This window comes from Oryctolagus cuniculus, chromosome 18, assembly GCF_964237555.1.
Source record: "Oryctolagus cuniculus chromosome 18, mOryCun1.1, whole genome shotgun sequence".
NCBI classification, from domain to species: Eukaryota; Metazoa; Chordata; class Mammalia; order Lagomorpha; family Leporidae; genus Oryctolagus; species Oryctolagus cuniculus.
The window spans coordinates 55,712,067-55,735,837 of record NC_091449.1 but is presented as its reverse complement, the minus strand read 5'-3'; the positions used below and the strand labels follow the sequence as shown (position 1 = coordinate 55,735,837).

Genomic DNA, 23,771 nt, shown 5'->3' with positions numbered 1-23,771 from the left:
CACCTTCCTTTCCCCAGTATTTTTAGGGGAGAGATCACCATCATCTGCCATTATTCCCTTTATCCTGGCTTCTGCTAGGCACAGAGGAAGGTCAAGAGTCCAGATCCTGGATCATACCCTGTCCCTAGCATTTCATCCCAGATGGCTCTGTACATCCCATCCCATTTTCTGACTCTCATTTCCCACCCTCCCCATGTCTTGAACTGCTCAGGGATTCATTGTTGAGATAAGCAAAATCCCTGCTTTCTCAAAGACCTTCTTGCACTGCAGGAAACGCTGGATGACAAACCCTGGTCTTGGATGACAACACAGCTTTCTCTGCAGCTGTTCTGAGTGGTGGTTACTTCCCTCCCAACCCCCACAGTGAAACAAGCATGCTTGTTTCTCAGGGTGCTTCCGGATCATTCTGCCTCCTTGCTTTCTGAAAGTGCCCGGCTTTGACTCCGTATTACTCTCCCTGCTGTCCTATGGCCACTGTCACTCTCCAACCCTGCTCTTGGGACAACTCTACATGATCTCAATATCCTTATAGATGCCCCTTCCAAAACCATCATATCTCAAATCCTTGACCTTCTCGTTCCAAAAAGTTTATCTCCTACCTTAGCTTAGCTGCACCCCTGTGTCCTTGCATGGCCCATTATTATACTCACTCTTTGAACAGCACCTTGGCTCTGCTGTCCCTCTACTACTTGCTGTACTTTTCTGAAAAAGCACAAGATTTGCTTAACTCTAACTCTTCACCTACACCTGCACAGGTGCTGAATGTGGCTGGAAAAATCACATGCCTGTGCTAACTGATCTCACTTTCCACTTCTGAGCCCTCACCTTGAAAAGGCCTTTAGTGTCACCATCTTACCTTACCCTAGCACGGTCACTACCACATTCTCAATGACAGCCACTCCTTAACTTCTCTCTCTTCAAACTTGCTGTGATTTCCTCCCCAGGTCCAGACTCAGACAATACCCATGTCATATGGTCAGGAAGAAAATAAGAGCAACGAGGAAACAATTTCCAAAGCTCCCAGCACATCACCTACCCACCCACCTGCATCTGTGCATCTGATTCCCGTGGGTCCGTGTGCTCCTATCTTGGGCCAGTGCCTCCATTTGTGCACCTGATATCATTACTCCAATCATTCTCTTCTTTCTTTTCTGCATTTTCAGTTTTCTTTCCTTCCTGGATCATTTCCATCAGCAAATAAACAAGCTGTTATTTCCTCATCTTTTAAGAAAACCTACCTCCTGACCCCACCTCTCCTTCCATCTACTGCCTCATTTCTCCTCCCTTTAGACAAGAACTGGCCGCTCCCTCCGTCTCCAATTCCTTTCCTCCAATCTGATTTTCTTGTTTGTGACTCCACAGCATGTTTTCTTGTTAAGGTCCTTAATAGTATCTATGTTGCAATGGCCAATATGTGATCTTTATCATTGTGGAGGTAGCACCAGGATATGCAGTCTGTGTTTGAATATTGTCTCTTCTGTTTGAACCTTTGGACAGCTAATTATTCCTTCCTCCAAGTGAGCTTCTCTTTTCTGGCTTCCAAGACAGCACACTCCCCTGATTTCCCCCCTAACTTGCTGGTGACATCTGGTTTTCTTTGCCACCTGCTCACTCTCTCAGAGCGATCTCAGACAAGCCTCAAGGCTCCACATAGCATCTCTATGTTCATGACTCTCAAATCTCTGTCTCCAGTCTAAACTGCCCCTTTGAATGTGAGACTTATATAACCAGGGCTGGTGCTTTGGTGTAGCCAGCATCCCATATGGGCACTGATTCAAGTCCCGGCTGCTCCACTTCCAATGCAGCTCCCTGCTAATGCACATGGGAAAGCAGTAGAAGATGGTCCAAGTGCTTGGGCCCCCTGCATCCACATGGGAGATCTGGAAGAAGTTCCTGGCTCCTGGCTTCGGATCAGCCCAGCTCTGGTCATTGTGGCCATTTGGGGAGTGAACCAGTGGATGGAAGATCGATTTCTCTCTCTCTCTCTCTCTCTCTCTCTCTCTCTCTCTCTCTCCCCTCAACTCAGACTTTCAAATAAATAATTTTTTTTTATTTTTTTTTTTATTTTTTTTATTTTTTTGACAGGCAGAGTGGACAGTGAGAGAGAGAGACAGAGAGAAAGGTCTTCCTTTGCCACTGGTCCACCCTCCAATGGCCGCCACGGCCGGCGCGCTGCGGCCGGCGCACCGCGCTGATCCGATGGCAGGAGCCAGGAGCCAGGTAGTTATCCTGGTCTCCCATGGGGTGCAGGGCCCAAGCACCTGGGCCATCCTCCACTGCACTCCCTGGCCACAGCAGAGGGCTAGCCTGGAAGAGGGGCAACCGGGACAGAATCCGGCGCCCCGACCGGGACTAGAACCTGGTGTGCCGGCGCCGCTAGGCGGAGGATTAGCCTAGTGAGCCGCGGCGCCGGCTTCAAATAAATAATTTTTTTAAAAAAAAGATTTATACATCCAACAAGCTGCCTAACATTAGCACCTGGATGTCTAGTAGGTATCTTGGACCTCCAAAAGTAAATTTCTACCCCAAAACTTACTTCTTCTCATTTCAGAAAATGGTGACCGTATCTTTGAACCTCCTCTCTTATCACATGACTACATCTGATCCATCACCGAATTATCTGATTTGACCTTTAGAATACATGTTTTAACAGATAGCTTAGAATCCACCACCTCTCTTTGTCTAATGCTTGGCTTCTTAGCAATCCCTCAGGGTTTGCCCTTGACCCTCATACAGTTTATTGTCCTCACATCCTTGACAGTGATCCTTTAGGATGTGTCACTCTTGAACTCACACCCTCCACAGCTTCCTGTTTCAGCCATGCTGAAGCCAGACACCCACTGATAAGGACCATGCACTCCTGTAGAACCTCTGTCGCCCTGCTCGCTCTGTCCTCTCAACTCCTCCTGTGCCACCTGACTGAACTCTGACCGGTCACACTGCCTTCCACTTGCTTCCTGGCTCAGCATTTCTGCATTTGCCGTTCCCTTTGCCCAGAATGGTCTTTCCTTAAATATTTTCTCACTCTCCCAGATTTTAAATTTTTTTCCTCCCTTCATCTCCTAGCTCAGATTTTACTTTCCCTGACCCTTTATCTATAATTGGAATCCTCAGCCCCAATCACAATCTCTATCTTCTCTCCTCATTTTGTCTCCATAGTACTTACTACAATCTGATAACGCACAATTGATTTATGTGTCCTCTCCACCCAACCTGGTAGAATGCAAACTCCACAAAGGTAGAGAATGTTGCCTGTTTTGTTCCTTGCTGTTTTCAGTTCTAAAGCAGAGGTTGGTATGCAATAGGCACCCATAAATATTTCTGGAATTTACTACATGCAGGAGATCATGATGGACAGTAGAGACACTAGCTCTTTCTTCTTAAGTTTATTATTTATTTGAAAGGCAGTTACAGAGAGAAGGGGGAAAACAGAGAGACTGTCCATCTCCAGTGGCCAGGTTAGCCCAGGGCAAAGCCAGGAGCTTGTAACTTCATCCAGGTCTCTTATGTGACTGTTGGGGGGCCCAACCATTTGGGCCATCTTCCACTGCTTTCCTAGGTGCTTTAGTAGGGAGCTGGATCAGAAGTGGAGCAGTCAGGACTTGAACCGGAGCTCGTATGGGATGCCAGCTTCACAGTGGCTTAGCCCACTGCACCACAACACCAGCCCTGAGACACTAGCTCTTAAAAAGTCCCTGATGGCAGGTTGAGTCTGCACCTTGGCAATGGGCTCTGGTGCAGTGTTTCCGTGAAGGGAGGAGAAAGGGATCAGATCGACTGGATGAGTTGTCACTCCAGATGCAGGGTGGAGCTAAGACCGGAGGGGGCAAGATTAGAGACAGTGAGTAGTTGAGGGATAGGATTAGAGCTAAGGGAATAGTTGAAGTCAGTGGCTGTTGACTGAAAGAGAGGGAGGCAAATCTGACAGCGATCTAGGGGTAGAATACAGAACTTAGTGATTAATTTGATACATGGGGCTGCAGCCCACCAGAAGACACACTCATATTCTCTCCAGAATTCACCCCCTACACACAAACTCTTTGGGCAACTATGGGTCATCTGCAGCAGTCTCTGGAAATTCTTTAAGCCCAGAGGGAGAATTCCAGGAGCCTGATTCCAGATAAGACAATCGTTGTCCAGCAATGTCAAACTCCTACACCACCAAAGACAGACTAGGAACTCCTGGCCCCTTGTTGCCCATTTCCCACCCTTCCTGCCCTTTTAAGGGGCCTCAAGAAAGCAAGAACCAGCAAGAAACTTAAAATTATGTTCACATTTTTCCCTAATTTTGACCTACTCTAATCCAACTCGTTCTTCCACTATTGAAACAAATATCTCTAACACAGAGACAGGGGCCATCCTATTACCAGGAGACCCATGCACAGGTGTCCACCCCCAGGGCTCAGCTCCAAGAAACAGGTTTCAGTGAATGCAACTGTACATTTGACAACAGGATTTACAGCAAACAAGGATTTGTGGATTACAAGAGCTTCTTCAGAATGTGGTGGCTCCCTACAGTGCTGAGGTCCAACCTGCAGAAACATAGCTGAATCAGAAAGCTCTAGCTCAGAATCCATTCTCCAACCCCAGACATTTAGCCAGTGCTCTCAGCAGGGCAAACACGAGCCTCTGGCAAGTAAAGTATGGCCAGTGATCAATGTAAGGTGTGTCATCTCTTTCAACAGCTGTAGGCCTTAACATCCTGAGTAAACCGAGGAAGGCTGGAGCCCAGAATTCAGAGAAAGCCTCATTGTTTCCTCATTGTTTTAGTGTCCCTGTGCACAGGAAAGACATCTAGCAGCTGGAGCAGTGGAGACACTCTAGTCTCAGCACACAAGTGTTATGGGAAAACGGCGGCGAAGAAATTATTGTTACCTCAGTTCTTTGTCTCACATGGAAGAAGAATTTCCAAGCAGACAGCAGAAAGATTTAAAAAAGATTTATTAGAGTCAAAGACCTCCAGCCAGAGCAGCATGGAGGGGGAGCCTCCAAGAGAAGAAAAACCCCAAAAGGCCCCATAGCAGTTGGGTTTTTAAGTATAATCTTAGGTACCAAACTGTCAATCAACAAGGTAGAGAAAATCTCAACAAAAGACCTGATTTACAATTCTCCAACCTGTCATGCTCCCTCATGATTAAAAAAATCATCCATAAGGACGAGGAGGGGGGAAATCACCACTCCCTTGCTATTCTCATGGTAAATTTATAAATTTGGAGATTGCTAAGAAAACAAGACACTCTGATCTGCTAAAGATAACCTTTTGAGAGGAGCAGGCACTTCACTATTCCAAATTTCTATCAAGGGACCACCCTGACTGCCTATTACCCATCTGACTCCTCCCACAAGGAGCAGTGGTCTGGGTAAAGGTGGCAGGAGTAGGTGGTGTATCCAGCAGAAATCCCTTCTTGACTCCTAAGAAATCCAGTCTACATCCCAACTGCCCCAGAGTCTCTTCACCATTCAGGGGTCCCCAGACTGCAAAGATGACAATGATCCAAGGGCAGGACGCAGCCTACAGCTCTGCTGGATAAAGGTCCTGGGGAGACGAAGTTCTTCACATCATGCTTTGAGAAGCAACTTAAGTACTCACAGCCTTCCTTTCTTACCTTGGACTCTTCAAAATGGGAAATGATTGTGGGTTTGTACATGAACAAATATACAATATTCCAGAGAGAAGGCCTATACTGTTGATCAGATTTCCTGAGACTCAAAAAATAAACTAGGGGTCTGGCATTGTGTTGTAGCAGGTTACGTCACCACCTGCAGCGCCAGCATCCCATATGGTCATCTGTTAGAGTCCTGACTGCTCCACTTCCAACCCAGCTCCCTGCTAACGTGCCTACGAAAGCAAATAATTGGGTCCCTGCTCCTACATGGGAGACCTAGAAGAAGCTCTAGGCTCCTGGCTTTGGCTTGGCTCAGCCCAAGCCATTGCAGTCATTTGGAAACTGAACCAGAGAATAGAAGACCTGTCTGTCTGTCTGTCTCTCTCTCTCTCTCCCTCCCCCACCTCCCTGTATCTCCCTGTCTCTGCAGCACTTTCAAATAAGTAAATAAATCTTTAAAAAAAAAAAAAAAAAAAGGAAAGGAATTGGATCTTTACAACCCTAACCACACTATCCAGTATAGTTGTACCAGACTTATTTATTTATTTTCTTATTTTATTGGAAAGACAGAGATAGACAGAGAACTCCCATCAACTGGTTCACTCCTCAAATAACTAAACAGCCAGGGCTAGAACTTAATTTGGGTTTCTCACAGGGGTGGCAGGAGTCCAAGTACTTGAGCAGCCACTTGCTGCCACCGAGTGTGCTTCAGCAGGAAGCTGGAAGGCAGCAGAGCCTGGACTTGAACCCACGCACTCTGGTAAGGAATTGGGGCAACCTACGTGACAGTTGCACCACTGCACCCAAGGCCTCCCCTTAAATGACCACATGTAGTATTAGCTCCCGTATTAGTCCATATCATTTCCCTTATCACACTGACTTCTGTTGATAGTGTTGCCTTAGAGAAATGGTGTTTCTTTTGTGTAATTCCCATGAGCATACGTGAATATTGGGTGCTGGCCATTAACGTGTTCCCCTGTGCTATGAAGCACCATACAGGCTTAGAAGCCCAGGCCCTGAACGTGCCCACCACCCCACAGACCAGAGACCAGAGGACACTTTGCTTTTGCTGCTTGGCATTCTGCCAGCCTGAGTGACTGTCAAAGAAAGGACGGCAGGTAGGATCAGTTACTTAGAGGTCATACAATATTGCAGGAATCTCATTATATTCAGGAAGGTTTCAGGAATAAAAAAAAAAAAAAGCAAGAAGGGAACAGTGAGAAGGGGCTAGATTAAAACTATCAACGTTGACAAATATGTATTCCCTTTTGCTCCTTGTATTGGAGTCCCCCATGTGGTCTACAAGTCCTAAGGATTTGGAAAGCTCCTTGTTGAGTTTCTATTCATGTAACTATGCAAAGATGTCTGCATTCTACTTGACTGTTTGCAGGAACACAGGGAAAAGGAATACAAATAGCAATCCTGGCCCACAGTAATACAGGCCTGATGCATTAGGCTGGTATCTGAATTCAGGCCTGTAGCTGAGTCCAGACTTACAAGCCACTTTTAAGCCACGCAAATGTGAATTCATTTTTTTAACCTTCTCTAAGCCTATAATCTGTATTCTGGATAATATGGAAGTTACCTCTAGAGGCCATAACAAAGACGAATAAACATAACCTATGTAAGTGCCCCATGCAAGTGCCAGGCACTGTAGCAAGCTCCGAATTAGCAGTAACTGCAATGACCTTCTCCCATAGTCATCAGGCTCCATAAACCCTAGCTGGGAGTGGCCTCTGATTATAATACCCTGAGTTTTCAATTTATGTGAATATTTCTTAATGGCTGCTTCCAGCCTAGCCTTTCCAAAAATTCTTCCTGAACGCTTTATAATTCACAAACTAAACTGGCTAAGATCTGTGGTGTCACATGCAGAGAAGGAGGTGGGGAAGCTACACTGCGTGAAAGACTGCTAGCTACTTCATGTACAAAATCTTATTTACTCATTAAGATCATCTTCTTAGGGGTGGGACATGTGCATCCCATGTCAGGGTGCCTGGGTGTGAGTTCTGGCTCCACTCCTGACTCCAGCTTCCTGCTAATGAGCAACTGGAGAGCCAACAGGTGCTGACTCAAATAGCTGGGTTCCTGCCATCCATGTGGAAGACTCAGATTGAGTTCTCAGCTCCTGGCTTCAATATACTCCAGCCCCAGTCATTGTAGACTTCAGTGCAGACTTCATAGTAAACCAATGGATGGGATTCTCTCTCTCACTCTCTCTTCCCAAATTAAGTATTTTTTAAAAGAGAAACACTCAAAACCAGTCACAGCCTATTGTCCTGGCACGCCCAAGAGATGATTAAGAACACGTGCAAGGATATTAGTCAGGAATCTTTAGTCCTAACTACAAGCATAAATAGTTACATCATCCATTCACAATATAAATCACAAGATAAAAATCACAAGATAAAAAAATCACAGAAAATAAAAAACTCAAACTATATCAACAACATGATGAATCGTCTTTTCAAAAACTTTATAAGCAATAATTGTATATATTTATAGGCAACATTTCAAATATGCAATGCTTACTGATCAGGTCAGGGTCATCACCAGTTCCCCTTCTGTGACATTACTTTATGGTTGCAACCTTGGAACTTTGTCCCTTTAATTGCTCATAAAATAAGATAATTATTAAATATAGTTACCCCACACGAGATAACTCTTACAAGTCTAACACAAAATGAAGAAAGCTCAAAGGAATATATACAAAGTATTTTAAAAAGTCCATTGGAAATGCATGAACCATGCAGATTTTAAAATGGTTTGCACCAAAATAAACTTATCTTTTAATTCTACTTTGCCATGAGCTCTTTGAAGTTCCCTCAAATAAATAAGATTCCATTTACATCAAGGTCAAAATGGGGACTGGTCAATGGTATTAACTAAGGCCATAAAGCAGAGGGAAGAGAAAGGCACTGCTTACGGTCAAAGCAATTATCTCTGAGAAATGACAGAGAAGGGCAGAGCGAATGTTCTGGTTTTGGTTTTTCATGGTTTTTTTGGTTTTTGTTTTTTGTTTTTTTTTAGTTTAAGTGGTAGTTCCTTAATATTATAGGTAAACTGTACCTTTCTGCCCTAATTGTATTTCCCAATTAAGATATCTTAAAGTAAAAACACTGGAAGAAACAAACACAGAAAGCTATTTTTGGTGTGACCTCTCTACATGTGGGGAAGACACCGACCAACAGTGGTCCTCTCAGGACCAGCACGTAAAGGCATCTACATTTTCTTCCTTACACACACTGGTAGTTTCCGATCTCCTATACTTAGCGAGCATTACTTTTTTGAAAGGGAATAAAAGTAAAACTGCCAAAGCCCGGGGGTCTGGCTCTGAAATTTTCAGAGGGGAAGATTAGGGAAGGAAGATCCACACAACGGCAACGGAAATCAACATGCAGCCATGGTGACCTGCACAGGTCCCGATGATAAGGCCTTAGGGGACTCAGCTGATGGAAATCAGCAAACATAAACTTCCCAGATCTCAAACAACACCGCCTGCTTTCTCTCTCTCCCTTCTAAGCCTGGAAAACCTGGCAGCAGTTGAGTAAGAGAAATGAGATGCTATTATCACTCAATAATAGCTACGAATGTTGTCAAGATTTTTATTAGGGGCTTCATATGTGTTGATCCTGGCTTTCACAAGAACACAATAAGGTGGACATTGTTACCCTTATTTTACTCAGCTATCCTAGGGCTCACAGAGGTGCAATGACTTGCCCAGATCTCTGTTTTCAAAGTCTGTGACTTCCACACAACACCACAATTCCCATTTATTCATGTGCATCCACTGGAAAAAATTCAGGGTGGGGACCTGGCTAGCCCAAGGGCTACTAAGTTATCATCTTTAAAAGTAACTTGTATCTTTTTTTTTCCTTCTGGGGAAATATTTTTTCCCTGCTCCAACCAAACATCCATGTCCTCCCAGAATATATTTATTATCTCCTTTGAGAAGGGTGAAAACACTGAATATGACACAGAGGCTGAGAAATGTAACCCCCTCCCAGACCTGGGGTGGGGCGAGTAAAGCAGGTGCCCATGCAGAGGTTATGTTCACATTTTCTCAGAGATAAGAGTAACAGCAAGAGTCAAGATCTTCAGAGCACTCAGGCTGTTACTGTCAGGCAATGCTCCTATCAACCTCATTTCCAAGGATCTTTTTCTGTTTCCACTCTGCCTTAAGGGAGTTGACCTCCATGGCTGCCTCTGAGGAGTGAACATTCCAGGATCAGCTTCCAGCCCCTGGGGAGAATGCCTCCTCCTCTGCTGCTCCCAGCCCACCTGCAGTAGAATCTTCCTACCCTGGCGTCTCGCCACTGTTCAAGCTGCTGAGGCTGGAGCTCCCCAGGAGCAAGGGCTTTCTCCAGCCTGCCTTGCAAGGTGGGTCCTTTTTGCAGCAAAAGGGAGAGAGAGGGCAGCCACACAGGATGGGTATGCAAAATTCGAGGAGGAGGAGAAGGAGGAGGAGGGGGAAGAGAAAGGGAAGGAGGAGGAGGGGTGGGGAGGAGGAAGAGGAGGGAGCCCAGAGGGGGTTGGTGAGTCAGAGCAGAGAAGTCCACAGGCCGGCTGGCAGCCAGCCTCTCTCAGCAGTGGGGAAGCTGAAGCCCTTAGCAAGGTAAGAAGAGAATTTCCCTGTGTTCACCTCCAGTGCAGGGCCAGGATCCCAGGGCCGAGGGAGCCAGAGTACCACACAACCTCTGGCAGCTCCACTGGGGATTTTGATGCTGGAAGGGGGCTCACCCAGAGAGGGTGAATCAGAATGAACCAGGGGACTCTTTGGGGTGGAAAAAAAATACTCTGCCTACCAGCAGCTCCCCTCTACACACACACCGGCTCCAACCCTACAAGAACCCAAAAGAGCCAGACGTGGGGAGTGCTGTTCTGATGTGTGTTTTGTGACAGTTCCCTGGTGCCTCTGATTTGGTCAGGTCCTGACTTTGGAGCTCTTGTTGCTGTACTTCCTACAGCTTCTCCCCTATCTCTGCTGGGAAGGGAAGGCAGGAGGTGCAGTCAGCTGCAGGTTTGTTTCGTAGCTCAGGTGAGGTGTAGTGCGGTCATTGAACAACCTGGGACCCAAAAGACCTGGGTCCTGCTCCAGGCAATGTTGTTACAGCCATCAATTAAAATTCAGTTTCTTAATCCTGAAAAATGGGAGGAGTGGCTCCTGACTGTCCTAAATTCCTAACTGAATTGTTTTCATGACTGCCCCAAGAAGACCTTGAAAATTGCGGAATGCCATGCAGAGGTAAAATATAATTAAGTTACAGGGCTAGCAACTATGCTAAGGCAGGAGACTCTTCCATCTTAAGTGGCCCTGGTCAAGTCTGGAACTTCTCATTGGGACTGGAATATTTTCATACGTGCAAAATTCAAATGCTTCCTTCCTGGGTCTATGAGGGCACCTCAAAACAGTAAACAGCATTCTACAGATGTCACTCAGTCCATCACTGCTAGATGTTTCTTGAGTACCTACTGTGTGCCCAGCACTGACCTTGGCACCAGACAGCACTGGTATTCAAGACACCCTTGGCTCCAGGGGTTGGTTGCACAGCTGTCCCAGGTCTACAGACTATGGGTGATGATCACTGGATCCAGTGATTCTCCAGTCTCTGTGCGAGCCAGTGTCTGCCATGTCTAATTTCTGTTCACCAGGGCATAATCTCACTAGGAATGTGCTGGGTGGCTGGAATCCAGATTTCTTAAATTGATATCTGTTTGGTTTTTTTTTCCTTGAGAATTCCCCCATTTTGTTCCTAAAACCTTACACAGGGCTGATTTGGGGGACTTCATGGTCCCTTTGCCTAGTGTAGGTTCTCCCTTATCACTACTCCTTTGATGATTTTTTAAAAAAGTGTATTTTTAATTTTTTTAAAGATTTATTTATTTATTTGAAAGAGTTACAGAGAGAGAAGGGGAGGCAGAGAGAGAGAGAAAGAGAGAGAGGTCTTCCACCCACTGGTTCACTCCCCAACTGGCCGCAACGACTGGAGCTCCACCAATCCGAAGCCAGGAGCCAGGAGCCTCTTCCGGGTCTCCCACACAGAGCAGGGGCCCATCTTCTACCACTTTCCAAGGCCACAGCGGAGAGCTGGATCAGAAGTGGAGCAGCCAGGACTTGAACCGGCACACATATGGGATGTCAGCACTGTAGGTGGCAGCTTCACCTGCTACGCCACAGTGCTGGCCCCAATGTGTATTTTTAATTTTTTACAGATTCAACATAGTGCATAGATACAATTCCAAGAATATAATGATTCTCCTTTGCTCCCACCTGCTCTCTTTGGTGACATTGTTAAGATCCTGTGGTTCTCAGGCTTCTCTGGGGATGGTCTGCCCTTCGTGTTCTGAGATAGTACCACCACTCACCCATCACTGGGGCAGTGTGTTTTTAAATTACTGTGGGGGTGACAGCTCTAGAATGTACTGACGTGGGGTTTTTAAGTGAGCTGCTTAGAGCAGGTAGCCTCTTATCCCACATTGGGGCCTTTACTTTTTTTTAACATTTTCTAAAAATAATGTTCATGGGTTTCTTCCCTAGTCTGAATTAATACATGCTCAGTGTGGCAACTATTTTTTGGACTGTGCCATATTGCATCAAACTGAGGCCTCAGACTTTACTACACCTTGCTCTGCGTAACTGAGACGGTGTTGGTGATGTGCTGAACACTCCGCTAAATTCTAATAACTGAACCTAACGACTGTCCTCGCATTCTGGAAAGGGCAGGTTTCTACATCGTGAAGGAAGGAACTCAGTCATCTGCTGTCAACAATGATCATGGCTCTTTCCAGGCTCCACAGGTTACTGACTTATTCATTTATCCTGCGAGATCAGACAGGCTTTCCTGCAAGTTCCAGCAGCCCAGTGCAGACCTTCACAGACAGCTGCTTCCTGCCGGGGGTGGTGGGGCGGGGGCGGGGCAGGGGGGATGCTGGTGCAGAGTCTGCAGTACAAGCCATTCCTGAGAGGGAGCAGACTCTGGGAGGAAGAGGGCAGGCTCACGAAAGCCTCAGGGCTCCTGAGCAGCAGGGCAAGTGTGAAAGAACAGAAAGTTAAGTCTGGCACCTAGTGGAGGAGAAGAATCACAGGAAATCAAGATCAGGCCATCCAGAACCTGAGGTGTAAGGCTTGGGGGTTTTGATTTATTTCTACAAATGCTGGAGAGTTGGCGAAGGATTTTTAGCAGGGAAGTGACAGAATGAAGTGATAGCTTTGTTCTTTAAAAAAAAAAAAAAATCCTCTCTGGCAGCAGTGGATGATGGGGAGAGCCGAGCATCCCAGGGCAGTGCCGGCACCGGGAGAGGGGTTCCAGGATGCAGATGAAGAGTTTGCCTTCTTCCCCGAGCCTCGTCCAGCACAGGGATTAGTTGCCTCACCACATTTCTGCAGTGGCCTCCGGAGCATCAGTGTCTACTGCTGACCACGCTCGATGCAGAGACACCCCCGAGAGTCGTCCCCGGCTGTCTGGTCAGCTCTGCAGGTGCTGTCCAGGCCCAGGATGTTTCCAGAGCCCAGTGTCCAGGGGTGGTATGCCATCACAAAAGCATACTCTTTCTGCCCAGGGAAGGCCCTCATGGAAAGAACAAGCAGGGGAGGAAGTCAGAGGGCTTCCACAGGAATTCCTGAGCGCCATGGATGACTGGGAGTGGCTGGGGACAGAGTTAGGAGGCTCACCTCCAGCTCAGAGAGGGAATGGGCCTGAGGCCAGGAGCAGTTGGCAGGCAAGGGAGCAGAGTCATGGAGCCCCACACAGGATGCAGGGTTGGCTTGAAGCTGGGAGGGAGGGAGGGAGTGTGCACAGGTCTACTTTCCTAATCCTCAGGAAATGTTAGCTTTTTCCTAGAGTGATTATAGGAGCTGCCTATAAAATTCCTTTCAACAGGCCAGGCTCTTCATTTCTGGCTTCCCTCTCTCCTCTGCTCCACTGTTTCCTATCTCTATGTTCCAAACCTTTTCATGCTCACGTCTCTAGTAAGGTCTTCTCCTAAAGTCACCTCTTCAGTCTTGGAGTGGCATCCTTGAGGCATGAGAACAAAGACTTGGTTTCTAATCATTTCCACTTGGGCTTAAGGTTTAAGACCTAGGAACCTGTCTTAGCTGGTCCTGTTCTAATTCAACATGGACAAGACTACAAGGTAGGAATTACCCTTTGTCGACATTTCCCTGACATAAAGCAAAGTGGTTTTTGGCCATGAAGGAGAGATGATCCTCACTGGATCCTTCTGGCTCACCCAGAGGAAGAGCATTGTTGTAATGGATGGAAGAGAAGGGGTTTTTCTGCCACTGTCACCCAACGTTTCGCTGGGTCATTACATACTTCCCAGAAAGTTCAGGGGACTTCCAAGGGAAGCCCATGAGCTGGCAAAGCACACATACCCTCCTCTCTGGGAAACAAGCTCTAAACTCTGAGTCACATCTGTGGCTGGCATATTCCTCCCCTAAAATCCATTCTCTAATGCCGCTGGGGCTCTGGACAGAGAGAATGGGTTATGGCCAGTATGAAGGCCACACGGGTAGGAGATCTATCAAAGTTACAGATGCAGGTACTCTCTGATTCAGCAATTCCAGTTCTGGGGATTTATGCTACATACATGTACAATGGTGTGTGAATATATAGGTCATTACTAAAACATCTGACATGGCTAAGACTAGAAAGAGCCCAAAAGGCCATCAATGAGGAAAACAGTTAAATAAGATGTGGCAAATCCATACAGCAGAATGCTGCTTGGTAAAGAAGGAATAAGGACACACTTTGATACTGCCTTGAAGAGCTCCTCCAGACCCAGGGACAAGCAAAGACAAGAGGGGGCGGCACAGTGTGGATAATTTGCTAAGCTTACTATTTTTTGTGTTTTGAAGAGGGAAAACATTGAGAATACATGCATGTTTGCATTTGCCTGTGTGTACATAAAGCAGCAAAAAGGACCCATTTTATAAAGTAGTCCTATTGCTATCTGGAGGTGAAGTGGGAAATGGGCAGGGGGGCACGTGCTGGAAGTAGACTTTGTGCTGTGCAGTATACCGAAGTGGTGGGTAAATGCCAGCTGTTCATCAGTAAGATGAAGCAACTAATTCAGTAGCAGGAAGATTCTTAGGTGTTCTTTTCCCTGGAAAAATACTGTGTCCTCCTTAAAGACACATCGTTGCCTTCTTTCCACATAGCCCCACTGGCAGTCTCCTCACTTCCCGCTGCAGACCTCTCCCACGGACACAAGACTTCCCCCGTCCACTCTGGGGGCACTTCAAAATGTTTGTGGGAAATGAAGTGAAATTAAAATACGTCTATGTGAGTGCCAAAAAACTGAAATCCACCCACAGAGAAATCTTCAGAAAGTTTATTGAGGGGACGGGCATTGTGGTGCAGCAGGTTAAGCCACCGATTGGGATGCCTGCTTCCCGTATCAAAACACCAGTTCAAGTCCCAGCTATTGCACCTCCAAACCAGCTCCCTTCTAACGCACCTGGTAAGCAGCAGATGATGGCCCAAGTACTTTGGGGAGTGAGCCAGTAGGTAGAAGTTCTCTCTCTCTCTCTGCCTTTCTAAATAAATCTTAAAAAAAAAAAAAAACAAAAAAAAAAAAAAACAAAAAAACTACTTCACTTCATGGAGAGTACAAGTCATGAAAATACTATTCATGGATTTGGATTTCAAAACTTTTGCAGCAAAATAGACTTATCTTTTAATCCACTTTCCAGGAACTTTCTGGAGCCCTCACGTTGAGGAGCTGAGTTATGACAGGCCAGGCTGCAAGCTTTCTCCCTGCCTGCAGAGTCTCACCTAATTGTAGATTCTGAGTCTGTGGACCTAACACCCATGACGACGCTTTTCAAAATGATCTGAACCATCTAACTACTCATATTACCCATTCAAAACTTTTTCTAACATTAGCAGTAAGATCTGTCACCAGGAAAATAGCAAACCCTAAACCCAGCTCCAATTACTTTCTGGAAATATAGTCACTCTTATTTTTTAAAGCAGGAAGAGAGCACTTCCTTGCTACTATATTTATGCCCTTTTGTTACAGTTATCATGTCTCTCAGTCATTACTGATGTCAGGAAGTACCCCAAAGTTGATCCAGGATCATGAAGGAAAGAGTTTAAATCTCCTACCGTGGCCCTAGTAACAGAGTGGTTTTTTTTGGTTTTTGTTTTTTTTTTTAAGATTTTATTTTTTTATCTGAGAGGCAGTTACAGAGAGAGGGAGAGTCAGAGAGAAAAGCCTTCCAATCACTGGCTTCCCCAAATGGCCATAGTGGCCAGGGCTAGGCCAGGCCAAAAGTAGGAGCTTCTGTTGGGTCTCCCACACAGATTCAGGGGCCCAAGCACTTGATCCATCCTCTACTGCTTTCCCAGGACATAAGCAGACAGCTGGATCAGAAGTGAACAGCCGGGACAAGAACCTGCACCCATTTGAGATGCCAGTGCCACAGGTGGAGGTGGAGGCGGAGGCAGAGGCGGAGGCTTAGCCTACTAAGCCACAGCCACAGCCCCTACTGTGCTTTTTTTTTTTTTTTTTTTTTTTCCCACACAAAGCAAGCTCTGGTTGTGAGGCGAGTAAGGTCTGGGTTGTCAGAGTTTGATGTGCCTTTCTGTGGGTTACAAAACGAAAACCCTTCTCTAAATATTTAACACATTACAACTAGAAAACTACCCTAAATATATTTTCTTATTGGATCAAGATGACTAATTTACCACTGCCCACAGAAAAAAAAATTTTTTTAATATTTTACTTATTTGAAAGGGAGAGAAAGAGAGAGATGGAGATCCAACTTCAGCCCATCAATTGGCTCACTCCCCAAATGCCCACAACAGCCAGGACTGAACCAGGTCAAATCCAGGAGCTCAGAACCCAATGTGGGTCTCCCACATGTGTGGCCAGGACCAAACTGCTTGAGCCATCAGCTGCTGCTTCCTAGGGTATGCATTAGCAGGAAAATGGATTCAGGAGTAGAACTGGTATCCCAAGCGAAGTCTTAACTACAATGCCAAATACCCATTGTGGGGAGCAACTGGGAGCAACTCGGACTAGACTAAGTTACTGGAATTAAGACTTATTCTATGCATCTGCTCTCCCACAATATGGCACTGGGAGAGGAGAAAACAGCTTCTACGCAGCTGCCTCTTGCCAACTTGAGTGATGACCTCCAGGAGCTGATCCTGCTCCTGATTGGAGGAGAGCAGCGTACTCGGCGTGTGGGCAGCCGAGTTGGGATTGGTGGAAGAGGACTATAAAGGAGGAGAGAGACAACATGCACCAGGAACATCTAAGAGGAACATCTATCTGAAGGAACACCTGTGCAGCCCCCGAGAGAGCCGACCAGCGGTGTGCCGCTCCCCCGCAGAAGTGGGGAAAGTGGCTAGGGGGAACCGCCCTTCCACGGAGGTGGAAGGGTCGGTAGCCAACCCGGGAAGAACCAGCAGCAAACCCGGGGAGGGCCGAGCAGACAAAAGAACAGCACAGGGTCCTGTGTCGTTCCTCCACGAAGACGGGGAGCGACATAATGGTGCCGTGACTCGGATAGGAAACCTAGGAGGAAAGAAACGGGAAGAAGTGGGAAAATACCAGAGAGAGAGACTAGCAAAGAGCCTAGGGGAAAGCCAGACGGAAAAGGTCCCGGAAGAAGCTATTGAAAGCCTAGGCATAGACTCGGATACGGACCGTGGGAAAGAAGTTAGGATTTAAAGTGAAAGCAAGAAACTTAGACTCGGACACGGACTGTGGGGAGAAGCCAGGAGAAATGAGGGAGGAATATTGTTGGAAGAAAACTTAGGGAAACATACCGGGTAGAGAAAAATGTTAGGGAGGATGAAGCCACGAGTGCAGGCCGAGGCGGAGACGTAAGCCAGCTTGGAATTCTTCAAGTCAGCCCAGGGAGCAAAAGGCGAAAATCTGGAACCAGAGGCAGAGACGTGGGCCGCCAGGTTGGAATTCGCCAGGTTAGTCCGGGGAACTTGGACTGAATGCCAGCGGCGGAAACGTGAGCTACGCTGTGTGATTCGCGGAAGCCGCCGCGTGCAGAGAGCACGGGGCGTGAGTAGATAGGGAACATGGGGCTAGCGCGAGGCCGTGGTGCGGGCGCGAAGGGCGTGGAGACCGCGGAGTGTGAGCGCGAAGCCGAGCCGCGCAGAGCCGGGAGCCCACCGCAGGGCAGGCGCCGGGAAGCCGCGCAGATGAGAGAAGCGTGGGCTAAAGCGGCTCAGAGCCGGGAAGCCGCCGAGAAGCAGCCTCGGGGCGGGCGCCGGGAAGCCGCAGGGATAAGAGAAACAGAAGTTTAGAAGTAAAATGAGAGAAATAGGAATGCTGGCAGATAGAAGTAAAATGGGAGAGATAGGAATGCCCGGAGATAGAGAAATAGAGAAAAATAAGGCCTCCCCTCAACATGGCAATGAGAGAGCTTGGATTCGGTCTGCCTGATTAAGGAGGTGGTGAGCACCTGCGGGCAGCTAGCAGCTTATGCGCCGCAGGTCACCGAAGACAGGCACGAATTAACATCAATAAGTCTCCCCACAATATCGCAATGAGAAGGCTTGGATTCAGTCTGCCTGATTAGGCGATAAGCACCAGCAGGCAGCTCGACCAGAGTATGAGCTGCAGGTCACCGAAGATAGGCACGAACCAACACCAATAAGTCTCCCCACAAGACGGCAATGAGAGGGCTTGGATTCGGTTTGCCTGATTGGTAGGCTTGTAAGCACCTGTGGGAAACTCTAGCAAGCAGAGCAGAGTGTGTGCCGCGGGGCACCGAAGACAGGCGCGTATCATCGCCAAAAATAAAAAGAAAGGGGGATCTGTGGGGAGCAACTGGGAGCAACTCGGACTAGACTAAGTTACTGGAATTAAGACTTATTCTATGCATCTGCTCTCCCACAATATGGCACTGGGAGAGGAGAAAACAGCTTCTACGCAGCTGCCTCTTGCCAACTTGAGTGATGACCTCCAGGAGCTGATCCTGCTCCTGATTGGAGGAGAGCAGCGTACTCGGCGTGTGGGCAGCCGAGTTGGGATTGGTGGAAGAGGACTATAAAGGAGGAGAGAGACAACATGCACCAGGAACATCTAAGAGGAACATCTATCTGAAGGAACACCTGTGCAGCCCCCGAGAGAGCCGACCAGCGGTGTGCCGCTCCCCCGCAGAAGTGGGGAAAGTGGCTAGGGGGAACCGCCCTTCCACGGAGGTGGAAGGGTCGGTAGCCAACCCGGGAAGAACCAGCAGCAAACCCGGGGAGGGCCGAGCAGACAAAAGAACAGCACAGGGTCCTGTGTCGTTCCTCCACGAAGACGGGGAGCGACACCCATCATAGGAAAAAAAATTATAATAGATATCTAAATTCTTGATGAGGTGATGTCTCCTAAGGCTGCAGTGTACAACCCCCCCCAACCACACTGAGCAGCCCTGAGTAGGCTGTGTCAAACAGGCAAGCATTCTCTAAGCGGCAGCACAGTGGCAAACAGGCCACAAGTATCACCACGCAGCTCAGGTGGCTTGCTACACTCATACAGAGTCAGCTGGGCAGGAAAGCATGATCTAGCTCAAATAGGTTCAGGTGGTTTGCGACCTACAAAGATGCAGCACTGGATCAGCTCCATATGTCCCTGGTCCCACAGGATGAGAACAAGCGAGAAGAAATCAGGTGACAGGTGCCATGGGCACTTGGCTCTGCCACTGAGGACACAACTGTATCAAGTTCATGGTCTGTAGCCCTGTCAATCTGGACACTGGAGTGGAAAGTCTTGTGCTTAAGGTGGGGGAGGGAAAGACACTCAGCCTAGTGGTGCGCTCCTTCAAGGTGGGGGCAGGGCTGAGCAATGGCCTCAAGGCAGTTCCCTGAAGGCTGGCTTATCTCCCTCAGTTTCAGGAAGAATCACAAGGTATTCAACCAAGATTTGGGTCAGACTGAGGGTTGGCATTGCCAGATGGCCTAAGTGAAGGAGATGTGCCCATCACGGGCCCTGTGTTGACCGAGTATAGTGAATTCAGGTATTCTTGATCGGGTCAAGGGAAAGAAAGACCAGTAAGGGAGCACTGAAGGCCTTAAAAATGAACTGATCGACACACTAACTGCAGGAGCAAGATTTGCAGAGGGGTTTGTGCTGTTGCGGGAAGGTTCTGGCTTTCTACATGGCTCCTGGGTAGGGGTGACTCTGGGAGAGGGGAAGGAAGGCAGCCACCAGAACTGCTCTGTAACTCGGGCCCTTCTGCTGCTTTCTGCAGGGTCTTCCACACTGGCACAATGATGCTGCACAGAAAAGTGCGCCTACTGCTGTTCCTGTTTTCCCAGATGGTGCTCTTTGTGCTCCTGTTCCACAAGTACAGCCAGGACTCGTTCTCCCTGTCCAGGAAGGAGGAGCCCAAGCCCATGCACGTGCTCATCCTGTCCTCGTGGCGCTCAGGCTCTTCCTTTGTGGGGCAGCTTTTCGGGCAGCACCCAGATGTCTTCTACCTGATGGAGCCCGCCTGGCACGTGTGGATGACCTTCACACAGAGCACGCCCTGGAGGCTGCACATGGCAGTGCGGGACCTGATACGCTCTGTCTTTCTGTGTGACATGAGTGTCTTTGATGCCTACATGTCACCAGGGCCCCGGAAACTGTCCAGTGTCTTCCACTGGGACCACAGCCGGGCCCTGTGTTCCCCACCTGCCTGTAACGTCTTCCCTCGGGACAAGATCATCTCCCAGGCTCACTGCAAGCTCCTGTGCAATCGAGAGCCCTTTGAGGCAGTGGAGAAGGCCTGCCGCTCCTACAGCCACGTGGTGCTCAAGGAGGTGCGCTTCTTCAACCTGCAGTCCCTCTACCCGCTGCTGACAGACCCTTCCCTCAACCTGCACATCGTGCACCTGGTCCGGGATCCCCGGGCTGTGTTCCGTTCTCGAGAACACACAGTGGCAGAACTCATGATTGACAGCCACATTGTGATGGGGCAGCATTGGCAAAAGATCAAGAAGGAGGACCAACCATACTACACAATGCAGATCATCTGCCAGAGCCAGCTGGAGATCTTCAAGGCCATCCTGTCCCTGCCCAAAGCCCTGAAGCAGCGCTACCTGCTCATGCGCTATGAGGACCTGGTCCGGGACCCCCTGGTCCAGACGTCCCGAATGTATGACTACGTGGGGTTGAGATTCTTGCCCCATCTCCAGACCTGGGTGCATAACATCACCAGAGGCAAGGGCATGGGTGAGCATGCCTTCCATACAAATGCCAGGGACGCCATCAATGTGTCCCAGGCCTGGCGCTGGTCCCTGCCTTACACAAAGGTTTCTCAAATTCAGAAAGTCTGTGGTGACACCATGGATTTACTGGGCTACCACCAGGTCAGATCTGAACAAGAACAGAAAAATCTGTCACTGGATCTTCTGTCTACCTGGAGGCCCTCAGAGCAAATCTACCAACAGGTCTGACGAGGCTCAGTCCCCACCTGGCACCAGCCTCAGCCATGCCCTCTGAATGCTCTGAGCCTTCACTGTGTCCTCTCAGGTACACGTGGTGGGCAGGAGCTGCACCCACACGTGCTCTGGCAGAGGAACTTTGTGTCTACGCTCCTGTCTAGAAAAAAGACTCATGGACCTTATACGAGCAGCACCTTCCACCAAAACAGGGCACTTGCCTCTTCTCATGACCTTCCTATCCGTCCTTACCTCAGAGACTTCATGGCCTGGATGCCCAAGGGACACCAAGCAGTGGCGTAAATACATAAGCCTCCCTGCCCACATCTTGTTCAAAGGCAAAGGACAGAGACACTGAAAACTAGGATGGGGTCTTTCACCAAAAACCTCACCAGCACATTCCTCAGATACAGCAACTCTGAGCCAGCCCTGGGATTCATGGAAGGAAACTACCATGGAGTTGTATGCTTACCTGTGAGCTTGGCCATCACAGCCATCGGTGCTGTGAGTATGGAACAGAGCTCCTACACAGCAGAGCAAGCTCCTAGGTTCCCAGGGTGGCTGGACTGGTACCGGACATCACTTCCCCTCTGCATCTGCCTATCACATAGAGGACTCAGACCTGGGAAGCTGCCCAATCCAGTAATATTCAGAGTCCAAAATAAGATTCGGTTTGGAATGCCCCCTCTTATGCTTTCTAATTACTAGAAGTAAATGCTCGTTCACACGATGCCCTAACCCAAGAACATAATAATCAATCACCTTTGTAGTTTTTTTCTACCTTTGATATTATCTTTCACCCACATGTATAAAAATTGCTAATTCAGTGTTTGGTATCACACGATGACTTAAATCTGTTTCCTCTTAAAAAGTGGCAGAGGGGCAAGCATTTGGTGTAATGGTTGAGACACTGCTTGGGAAGCCCACATCCCATACTGGAGCGACTGGGTTTGAGTCCCAGCTCTGCGTCCATTCCCAGCTTCCTGTTATTATGCACCCTGCGAGGCATCAAGTGCTCAAGTACTTTGGTTCCTGCCATCCACGTGAGAGACCCACGTTTAGTTCCAGGCTCCCAGCTTTGGTCTACCTCAGCCCTCACTGTTGCAGGTACTTGGAGAATAAACCAACAGATGGTGGCACACTTGCTTGCTGTCTCTCTCTTGCTCTTAAAATATTTTTTAAAGACTTCTAAAATTACCAAAGAAGTCACAGAAAGAGGCCTAAGTTGTAAAACTCCCTTGCATCGCCCTAGGTCCCCAGCTCTCATGTAATTGCTGCTGGTGGTCACTGCCTCGAACAAAAAAATGTTATTTCTCCCAGTCTTTGCAGTGGCTCCCAGACCTGGCTGTCTACCTTTTAAAAAGGCACATTCCCAGGCCCTACCTCAAATTTGCTGAACTTAAGAGTCTCCAGTGTGGAGACTGGGATGTGTGTGTTCATCAGGCTACCCCAAGGGCCCTTTCCTGGCCAGCCTGGCAACAGGCAGCAACACTCTTTGTCTTGTTCTAACACAGGTGGCACTGTGGCACCTGCTCAGTGTCTGCCACTTAATCCTGCCCCCCGGGCTGTGACGAGGCTGGAAAGCCAAGAAGGAAGGGTGTGTGGGTGTGTGGGTGTGTGTGGTGTGCATGCATGTGTGTGTCTGGAGTTCTGTGGGCCTCTGAGTCCTGACTTTCTCAGTACAGTTATGCCACTTCACCTTCATTTCATTTCCGCCTTTGGACGTGCTTCTCACTTCAGCCAGCCTTCTGGAGGCTGGGTCAGAATTCTCCCACTCAGTTCTGACGCATGGTGTCTCGGCTGCCCTGCTGCCCAAGATACGTGAGCATCTCTACCAGCTGGGTCTGTGGACGTTAACGTTCACATGGCTTTAAAGGGATTTCTTCTGACATCCAAATCCAGTCTAGGAACTCCTCAGGAGTGGAGGATGTCCCAGGCAAACACCTGCCTCTATTGACCTTCCAAAACAATCTAACAGTAAAATTTCCCCAAGGCTAGGCTAGGGTAGCAGAGAGCAGTGTGAACACAGTGAGGAGGGTCAGTGAGGGAACAGATCATGAAAACAGCCATCTCTGTTTTCCCCTCTGAAAGACCAGCCTCCAATGGACGGTTTTAAACCAGCAACTTCTGGGGCAGGCCTTTGGTGCAGCGGCATATCAGAGTGACTGGGTCAAGTCCCAGCTACTCTGCTTCCAATCCAACTTCCTACTAATGCACACCCTGGGAGGCAGCAGATGATGGCTTAAGTATTTAGGTCCCAACCACCCATGTGGGAGACCTAGATTGAATTCTAGGCTCCTGGCTTTGGCCTGGCCCAGGCCTGGCTATTGTAGGCATTTGGAGAGTGAACTAGTGGATGGAATATCTTTCTCTATTTGTGTCTATACCTTTCAAATAAAAACAAATAAATAATAAAGTTAGCAGGGTGAGCAGATAGCATAGCAGATTAAGCCCTTGCTTGGAATGCCCACATGCCTGATTCAAATCTCAGCTACTCCATGCTTCCAATCAAGTTTCCTGGCAGTGCAGCCGGGAGGCAGCAAAAGCTGGTCCAAGTACTTGGCTTCCTACCACCCAGAGAGGAGACCTGGATGGAGTTTCTGGATGGAGCCCTGGCTATTATGGACATTTGGAGAGTGAACCAGCAGATGGAAGATATTCTGCCTGCCTGCCTGCCTGCCTTCCTTCCTCTCTCTCTCTCTTACTCTTTATCTCTCTGTAACTCTGACTTTCAAATAAAAAAATACATCTTTTTAAAAATATGTCTCAGTGCTAAATT

At 48.1% G+C, this 23,771-nt stretch overlaps 2 protein-coding genes across 4 annotated transcripts in view; one reads left to right on the top strand and one right to left on the bottom strand.

The window, feature by feature from the left end:
• LOC127491335 (zinc finger protein 19) overlaps positions 1 to 23,771 on the bottom strand; it is a 96,393-nt gene that overhangs the window by 45,446 nt on the left and 27,176 nt on the right. The gene's annotated exons all lie outside the window — the stretch shown is intronic.
• CHST4 (carbohydrate sulfotransferase 4) lies at positions 9,749 to 22,136 on the top strand. 3 transcript variants are annotated; one of them, XM_070063577.1, is made up of 2 exons: positions 9,749 to 9,986; positions 19,819 to 22,136. In XM_070063577.1, the coding sequence occupies exon 2, from the start codon at positions 19,838 to 19,840 to the stop codon at positions 21,005 to 21,007; it is 1,170 nt and encodes a 389-aa protein (XP_069919678.1). In that variant the 5' UTR covers positions 9,749 to 9,986; positions 19,819 to 19,837; the 3' UTR covers positions 21,008 to 22,136. The 3 variants fall into 3 exon arrangements, with proteins under 3 accessions (XP_069919678.1, XP_002711719.3, XP_069919677.1); XM_002711673.5 differs by lacking the exon at positions 9,749 to 9,986 and adding an exon at positions 10,113 to 10,221; XM_070063576.1 differs by lacking the exon at positions 9,749 to 9,986 and adding an exon at positions 12,331 to 12,404.